Source organism: Rhagoletis zephyria, unplaced genomic scaffold, assembly GCF_001687245.7.
Source record: "Rhagoletis zephyria isolate East Lansing unplaced genomic scaffold, Rhagoletis_zephyria_1.1 Rzeph_scaffold_08662, whole genome shotgun sequence".
Lineage (NCBI taxonomy): Eukaryota > Metazoa > Arthropoda > Insecta > Diptera > Tephritidae > Rhagoletis > Rhagoletis zephyria.
This window is the reverse complement of record NW_016165742.1, coordinates 909-10,681: the sequence shown is the minus strand read 5'-3', so window position 1 is coordinate 10,681 and position 9,773 is coordinate 909. Positions and strand designations below refer to the sequence as shown.

Genomic DNA, 9,773 nt, shown 5'->3' with positions numbered 1-9,773 from the left:
ACACTTGTTGTTCCCCACTAGTAGGGTTGCCAGATTTTTTTTTGTGCGAAATTAGTACGTTAGACCTTTTCATGCTATAAAAATTACTACTTTTCAGTACACTTTTATTCTAAGGGAAATTAGGAATGTAAGTAAGGCTGCATTCCAAAACGTTAAAATACAAAGCATCAGTCACTTTTATTTCTAAACCGAGAGTAGTATTGAAAAAAAAACAAGAGTACATTTTTTTTAACTGTGGAAATGTACCACTATTTAAAGACTTCATTAATAATTCCTCGTGGCTTAAATATTTTTTCAACTGCGCAAAAACTTTGAAAGGCTAAGAGTTCACTAAAAAGAGTATCTAACCCCATGTCTTGTATGCAAAACCCTTTTACACTGTCAATAAATTGAGAAAAAATAATTTTGAGTTGCACGCATAAGCCGTTCAGTTATTTAAATCTGTTGTTATTAAACTGAAATTTTTTTTCGAGATAACTAACAACACCCGACAAAAAAGCACCAGCCCTATTTTTAAATAATTTATACTCCATCAAATTTTCGCTATTGGTTCGTAAGCCTCGGTGATATGCCCACAAAACGATTGGCCTTTTTATTGTATTAATTTCTTGCGCATATCAAACATTATATTAAATATGTCAACTACATTTAATTAAATTATTTTCTTCTTAGTTTTTTTTACTGGTGTGTAAAACCCTTAAAAATTGCTAAAGTATTTTATTTGTCTAAAATAACATTACACAAAGAAAATACATGGGAAGAAATTACCGAGCACCGAGTTACTGAGTACCAAACACGGTGGTACAAATGGTGGTATTACAAATTTGTATGCTTAGAATTGAAAATTTAGTATAAATCAAAACAATCGACAATCGTCTGTAAGTAAAGTAAGACAAAGACGAACGATCGAGTTACGAAATTGCAAAGAGAAACGGTGACGAATCATTCGTGCGGCCTATCGTACGAGATAGATAAGAAGGGTGCTAACCTTTTCTCTGAAAAACTTCTGGCAACACTGATGGTCACAACTAGCTTTGGAGCCGAACTATAAAAGCAACTATGCAGCGAACAAGGTGGAATGAAACAAACTCCAGAATTGACTAAAGTTCAGACAGTAAGCTATTGGAGGAGAGCAATGGCAATGAGCTGAGCTTAGGGCCAACGAGACTTGGTCATTTACAGTTCGATTGCTGGCGAAGACGGATGCAAGCAGTAAAGCCGTAAAGACGTGAAGCCGTGTTTTGCAGTCCGTGTTGGGGGAAAACTTATACGAAAGTTGACGCGACCGTGGTGAAGTTGAAGTGAAGTTGCGTGAAGGAAAGTGAAGTGGAGTGGAGGTGTATTGAAGCCGCCGCCGGAGTGATTATAGTGAAGTGAGTGTGGGCGTATATGTATATGTATGTATGTACATATGTATGAATGTGTATGAGAGATATGCGTTCTATACGACAGCAATTGCCATGCAGCAACAGCAACGTTAATCACAATTTCATTTAAATGAATAAAAGTGCAACAATAACAAAACAAGCGAGTATAAAGTAATAAGGGCTGCATAATCAACAAATTATGACTAACTGCTAGTAAAGTCTGTAGACAGACTTCGATTGTCAGGCGACTTGCCGTCAACTTTTGATGTACTGTATGTATGTACATATGTATGTATATGTACAAGTGTTTGCGACAATAGCGAGATCGCAGTGCGTAAGTAGCCAAGTGTGGAGCTCATATAAACTAAATGTATAATAATAATAAGCTGCAATTACCGCGACAAAAACAGCACTAATAAGCGTATACAATTCTTATAAGTGCTATCACAGAAACCACAACAACAATAGCAAAATAACAAAGAGTTCAGAACAACAGCACAGAAGATTAAATGCGTAAAAATATATTTAAAGAAAAAAATTAAAAAAAAAAAATCAGAAAAACATAAGAAAAAGCTTATGGAAAAATAGTGTAGAAAATCATCGCATCCGCCGCCAGTTTTGCCGGTCTATATTTTTTATTTATTTATTATTATTTTTTTTTATTAGTGGTCAGTGCAAGTGTGTATGATGCTCGTAGTAGGTGCGTGACGAGTGTTGACGATCAGTGTGAGCAGCAGATACTTTTTGCAAGTGATACTCTTCATATGTTGCCAGCCGGCTGGCTGATACATACGTAACGCAAATTACGCGTATGCTTACGAGAACACGCGCACACATACCCCCGCACCCAATTACCACAGAGGCACGCATGTTTGTATGGAGTCGCTTGTGCGCTGGTTTGGAGCATTGTGGGCCGCTCGATCCACCTCGATCTGTGCTGTGCGGCATTTTAATTTTTTGTCGCATTCAGTTGTTGTCTATTCGGTGCGCTTTGACGGAGGCAGCGTTGCAGCAACGTTTTTATAACGCAATTTAATTAAATTAGTGAAATGAAGTACATATTTCAAGTGTTCCTTTGGCTATGCTGTGGCTTTGAGCTTATCTCTAACTTGAATCTATTTTTCTTGAGTTGATGTGGAAGCTGGAGAATTAAAAGAAAAAAAAAGCAAATTAAATAAGGCTGTGTTAAAGGGAAAGGAAATTAATGCATACATTTGTGTTTACGAAAGCATCAGTGCGTATTCATGGTTTTGAAGTCGATGAATTCGGTTTCCTCTGAAATTGCAAAAATTAAGCAGATAAACAAGTTTTATGCGCAAATTGTGATTAATGATACTCGTAGCAAAAAAGCGAAAATAAAATAAAAAGTGTCTGATACTTAAGTTCATTAAGAATTCATTTGAAAATTAATTATTTTTACCAGTTATGCAAAACCAAAAAGGAAAAGAAAATAAGACAAAAAAAACATAGTCACGTGAAAAATAATAGGAACACGACATTTCGATCAGTTTCTTTTATTTGTTTAATGTTTATTATTATTATTATTTTTTTTTTTAATCCAGCTCACTATCTAACAAAAGCCATTTCTGTAACTCCAAATTTCAAACGTTGTAGAAAAATTCCAGAAGATTTTATAACAAGCTTTTTATGAAGATTTTTTTTCAAAAATTGTAAGTATGCAGTTCCAGTGACTAAGAATTCGCGTTGATTTGTGAACTTTTTTTTCTTGACGGGGTCACGCATTTTCTTCTTTACAATTACAAAAAAAAATTTCGAACATATCGACAGCTGAGGAGTGGAAGATCGACCTATCTCGGCAGCTAGCTCAAACCGCCCTATTTGAGAACTCGGTTCAAAAATGCCCAATCTCAGCTGTCGACTCAAAAACGCCCTATCTCAACATATTTTCAGTTGAGATAGGGCATTTGTGAACCATTTGTGAGATAGAGCGTTCTTAAATCAAGCTCTGAAGTAGAGCGTTCTTGAAAAGTTTTCTGATATAGGCTGTTTTCGAACCGGCTGCCGAGATAGGTTGATCTTCCACTAAGCCGTCGATAAGCACTTTTTTTTTAAGAAAATGCTTGATCCCGCCAAGAAAAAAATTATCAAAAATCAACGCGAACCTGAAACTTGCGCTTTATCTGGATAGAATTTAATGGGCTATAATACTGCGTGCTCCGAATTTTTGTGAAAATTCTTCATAAAAAGCTTGTTGTAAAAATGTCTGCAATTTTTCTACAAAGTTTGAATTTGGAGTAATATTAATGGGTTTTGTTAAGTAATGAGCTGGTTTTTTATACACAAACAAAAAGGTTGGTGTTGTAAAATTTGTTTAATTTTTCCTCAAAATTTGAAATTAGAACTTAAATTGTTTTTTTAGTTAAGGAGCTATATTTTTATTAAAAAAAAAATTAATAAACATTAGAAAACAAAAGGAAAGAAGTTAAAACTTGTCATAATTGCGTGTCCGTATTATTTTTCACATATATACTATATATGCTGTCGAAACTTGAAGCTTATAAAATTAAAAATTGGGGTAATAAACATAATACAGTTAAAAATGTAAAATGATTTAATTTTCTGAAAGAAATTTAAAATAAGTAAATTGTAAAAACAAATATTTTCAAATCAAGCTTTCTAAATATGAACGAAATCGGACCATAAATACTGGATTACCAAATATATCGACTCGTGCGCCACCTATCGCCAAATTTTTTAGTGGAGTTATTCCTTTTCATGTAGTTAATATACATTCTAAATATGAACCAAATCGGACTATAAATACGGAGTTTTCAAATATCTTCACTCCTGCGACATCTATCTGCTTAACTGATATTTCATATTGCATTGTCATCGGGTTCTGAGGCAACTGTGAAGCTTCAAGTCTCTAGGTCATCGGGAAGTTGGTAAAAAATTGATTGCCTCTAACAATCATACATACATACATACATATAGAGCAAGTTAAATAAAAGCTTATAAAAAGCATTAATTAACACAAATAATTACTCTCAAAGATCCTTATCGCTCTATATAAAACTCATTTCATTGTGCGGTGTATTTTTATTAGACAGTGTCCGGGATCCTACCAACCACTGAGTTAATGAAAAGGCAGTCAATAAACATAGATATGCATTTATTTATTCTCGGACTGATTTGTCTGACACATTGTTGCCACCAGGAGAATGAAAAAATATACAGAAGTGGAGCCGCCGCATAATGAGGGCCCAAAATTTTTTAAAATATTGAAAAGTTCATTTTCATGATTCTTAATCCATATCACTAGTTATTAAAATTTGCACTATCAAATAGTTCGACATAACCATTTTCAAAAGTTTGTCACACATGGCTTTAATTTGTAAAGCAACGGACACTGTGATTGAAAAATTATATTTAACTCTTTAAGAAGACAGAGCGAGCATTTCATGAAATTAAGGTATACGGTTAAGTGTCGAGATCTAAAACCTTTCAGATGCAAAATCGAATTCATCAGCCGATTGGATATGCTAAAGATAGTATGTATTTCAATTATTGAGAGAGGAAATGATAGTTTTCTTTATTGTAAAAATCGAGTGCGATACGTCAAACGTCTTTTGGCGGGTCTCAAAACTATTTGAAATGCAACATTGAAATTCTTTTAGCTCTTCTTGATGAACATAGCTTCTACTAAAATATGCACCAATCTTTAATTTCCTCACGTGCATTTTTTGACCACCCTATTCTTCATATCATGAATCACAAGCCCGAAATAAACAATGCTATTGATATTAACTTTAAGTAAACTCAAGTTTTGAATTAGAATTACTGAACTGAGGACCCAACAACTGTCGTGACCACGTTCACCCACTTTAAGAACAAATATTATTTTAATATATATTCAGCTTAATGGTTTAATATAAAGCATACTCTAAAAATTGCTACCAGAATCGTAATAAAAAACGCTGGTGATTTTAAAGGCAAAAACTCAAAGATATTTATCTACATAGGTATTTTGCCTCCAGAAGCTATTCTGCTAGATAAAGGTCCCAAAGGGATAATGCCGCATTTAGAGCAACAATCTGGAGTTCGTCGACCCTACATCCTGAAAAGAGTGATTAATTCGTTCCAATGTACTCCATCCGGTCTCCTTAGCGTCCCGGTTAGTCTTTTTATACATTTTAAAGATTACCTTGTACTGGTCTCAGACCTAACTTCTGTAACAATCGTTGAAGGGCTCACCTACTTGTTTCTTACTTGTTAATCTTTCCATAAAGGTGTGCGAGATTTCTTACCGTTTAGTAACGTGAAAGTTTTCGTAAAAGCCGCCCTGAAGGATTTATCCGGTGTAGTGTCAAATTAGCTTTTAGTGGAGGCGTCTTCAACTCAAGTTTCTTATTAATTTCTATAGAAATACATTTTTGTAATAGATTCCAGTTTGTTTTGCCACTAAAAGAGTGCTCCGAAAAAGTCGAATCGTTGGCTACTTTTTATGTACATTTTGTGATCTTGTGGCTCCGCTCGATGGAGGAGTTCATGACAACAGATTTTCAGCATCGGTGATCCTTAGTAAATTTTCTTTTCATCATTTAACCTTTATCTGCCAATTTTAGGGTTATTGTTTTTTTGACCTTGTTTGAATCAAAATCGTGTGTCTCTGGAGATTATATCCAACTGAACTCAAAAAATTCGAATCCAAATAGAAGAAGATGTGTACATTAGGGGGAGGTTTACACTTTGCACTGATGCACTCTCGGTACAGTTTTTCTGAAATATAAAATTTATTATATCTTAAAACTTCCGCCAAAATATTTCGCAAAAGTATTAAGAATTATGTGAGCTGATTCTACTTCAAAATACTTCCAAAAATCGAAATTTTTTTAAGGAAAATTAGTTTTTATAATTTTATTTTCTACAAAATCACCTGATATACATAAGTGTTTAAGCTTAAAAGGTTTGCATAAAAATGTGAGAAATTTTAGCAACGGAATCAAAATTATGAAAATTTTGAAAGTATTTTCAAACAATTAATTCTATTTATGTGAATTTTGTGTGCACCAAAACAGCTTTCAAAACCACGACATAAAATATTTGCTTACACACATTTGCATGCATAAATACATACATATGTAAATACCTCAGCAAAGAAATTATGCATTAAAAAGTTCAAATAAACGCAGAGTTCAATGAAAAAATTTTTGCATGCAATCAATTGTGATAAATTAGTTTTCTAAAATAAATACAAAAAAAGCCCAACCAATAAAAAATATAAATTAAAAAATGCAAAATCAATCGAACCGTGTCAAAATGTCATCGCCAAACAACAACAAAAACAACAGTCATCGGACTTTAAGCCGCAATCAACAACAATTTACCTACAACACGCTGTTGCTCAGCATATTTGCATTGATTTGGCCAGTCGATGGTTTCAACTTTGCAAATCAACCGAATATTGCAATTCCAGCGCCACAGCATTTGAAATTCTTCAAACCACAAACACGCAGTTCCTATTTCGGTTACACGCTGGTGATGCGACCAACGAGGTAAGTTTGGAAGTACATACCTATGTACATAGGTACATAGTATGTAATAGATACATGTGCTAGAAACCCGCATAAATAATTTGTATGTATTCTTGTGGCCACGAAAACCTTACCACCATTAAAAAAAAATATGTACAATTTTGTAAATTGATAAAAAAATTGAATTTTTTAATTTTAGTTCACATTGTAAAAAAAACTAGATAAATAAAAGTTGTAAACTTTGTAAAAAATTTTGAAAAATGCATCAAATTTTCATCAAAATTTCAAACTTTTTAAACTAATTTTTAGGAAATTTTCGGGTATACAGTTTAATAGCCAATTTAATTTTTGAAAATTTTGAAATGTTTTTTTTTTGTTTTTTTGCCGACAGTCTTGTGTAGTTTTTTTCATGTAGCGCTTTCTTTTTATATGTATGGGGAAAGTGCGCAAATCGCATAAAAAAAAAGTTGTCAAAAATCAACCAGAACTTTGAGCAACATTAAACTTGCACTGTTATGTACATATTTACCCGAAATTTTCTTAAAAATTTTCGCATTTTTCTAAATTTTTTACAAAGTTTGAAATTTTTTTGTATATAGTTTTGTAACAGAGTGAAATATATTAAATACAAATTTTTGTGAATCTACGAAATTTTACCTACTTAAAAAAAGTGATGGCAAGGTTTGTGTGGCCACAAGTGTACATAACTAGTACATATCTGTGGAAACTTTAAAGAACAACTTATGTGAAGTTTTAATTTTGCACTGAAAAATAATTCACTTTCATGCAAAAATTTGAAACTAAACAGGTGAAACCCTATTCAAAAACGTCTAAAAATATTCCTAATGATTAATCTAACCATTTCGTGAGTGTCAGTTTTCATGTAACTTCAAAAAATAAAACCTGTGCACATCTATGTAGAATCCCTGTTCTTTAATTTTACTTCTCATTTTGGAAATTCGAAATAACGTTGCTTTCTTAACAGGTGGCAACTTTTTTCGAAAAAGTAAAACCTTCTTGAACATCATCACCCTAAGCCCTTTAATTTGGTACCTCACTTTTGAAAATCGAACGGACGGTGCGGATCTGAGGGCATTGATTAGTAAATAGAAAAAATAAAACCGGTTTGCACATCTACAGGCCAAGCGCTTTAATTTGACATCTTACTTTTGAAAATCGGGCGAACGGTACAGATCTTTTACGCTGCACAAAAAATCCCTTCGCGTATTATATATATATACATAGATATAGATAGATGCCATCATAAACTTTAGCTATGGGCAGTAAATATTTTAGACATTTGATAGGAACCTAACAATTTAGTGGTTTTAAAAGAAATTGGGAAAAGCCGAATTAATTTGTTCTTCCAAATGTTCACGGATATGTTGATGCATGTGAATTCACATACTTTATGCTTTTGTATGTGGGCCAATCCATGTGAAATCGACCAATGATTGGAAACCACCATTTTTGATTTGGATTAATTTTGGTCAGACATTTTCTTTTACCATATAACCAAATTCTGCCAAATTTCACAATTTCTCGGAGTTTGCAAGTTAATTTTTTTAAGATATGAAAATCTTTTATAGTTACTGTTCTTGGTCCCTTTTAAATATTATATTTGTGGCTGTATGAAAAATTTCATAAATTAAAAATATTAGAAAAAATTCTAAAAATACAAAAAAAAACACAGAGTTTTAGAATTTAAAAGAATATTAAAAGCAGAAATTTATATAAATTTTAGGGAAAATTTTTTGTATAAAACACCTCAATTGAAAATTTCAATAAATTTTTTTTTTTTAATTTTATTGTATGAATTTTCGATCTTTGAAAACAGATTTCTGTGGAATTTATTGATTAAAAATTTGTTGAAATTAAATAAAAATTGTTTAGCTTAACTATATTAAGGGTTTGAAAAACCAAAATATTGTCAATGTTCTAAAATTGACACCTTAAAAAAACCACCGTCTAGAAAATTTCATGATCTTTTAAGATCAGTTGGAGGTATTGCATAAAAAAATTTGGCCAAACATTTTTATACGCTTTATGTTTTTGATCATAGCCATTGCCACATTTAAAACGACACCACAACCATTTTTGTAACTAGAATTGTTTTTGAGATATTAAAAAAAAACTTTAAAAAACGCGGAAATTATTAAATTTAGAATTTTATATAACTCGCAAAAAAAATTTTATCTTGCAGAACTTCATTATATCATAAAAGAAAAGTTCTGACCTAAATTCATCTAAATCAAAAATGACCTATTCCAACCATTGGTCGGTTTGACATGGATTGACCCATGCACATACATACTATATACAAACATATGTAATATTTATGTATGTAAGTGTGTGCCTCAAGCATTCAATAAATGAAAATTTGTTTAGTGTTGCCTCTGTGGTTAAATAACTTCGATTACCGATGAGGAGAATTAGTTAGTTCCCATGGTGATAGTTGAATCTTTTTTAATTTCAGTGAATATGAATATGCACAGCCTACCCAGGGACAACTAGTGCATTGCGAGTCTCAAGTCAACAAGTTTCTTCCTGAGATAACTACTTGTAAATAGTCCTAAATATCCACACATTTTTGAGGCCCGAAAAATGGTTTCTGACGCACAGAAACTTGACTTCAAAAAAATCGAAGAAGATTTGAAAAATGTTCTAAAAAAAAATCTAAAAATTAAGTCCAAAAAACTGAAAGACCATTTCAAGAGAAACGAAAACTCTGCCTACTGAACCGAAAATCGGGCCCGAAGCGCACATTGTACTGTAGGCAAAAAATTGTTATTTTTAATTGAAAACGTAGAAAATGCGTACTTAATTTTTTCCATTTATTTAAATATATTTTGGCAACTATAAACTTCTACTTTATTATACTAAAATTTAATGGGCTTCAAATCAGCGTATT

General features: G+C 32.3%; 1 protein-coding gene across 1 annotated transcript; it reads left to right on the top strand.

Annotated features, from left to right (window-relative positions):
- Positions 1-1,075: 1,075 nt before the first annotated feature.
- On the top strand, positions 1,076-9,424 carry LOC108375234 (integrin alpha-PS3-like; the record flags this gene model as incomplete). The annotated part of the gene is made up of 3 exons (XM_017631339.1): positions 1,076-1,373; positions 6,521-6,883; positions 9,339-9,424. Coding segments are annotated over exons 2-3 (349 nt in total), but the record flags the coding sequence as incomplete, so codon positions are not given.
- Between the last annotated feature and the right edge of the window lie 349 nt (positions 9,425-9,773).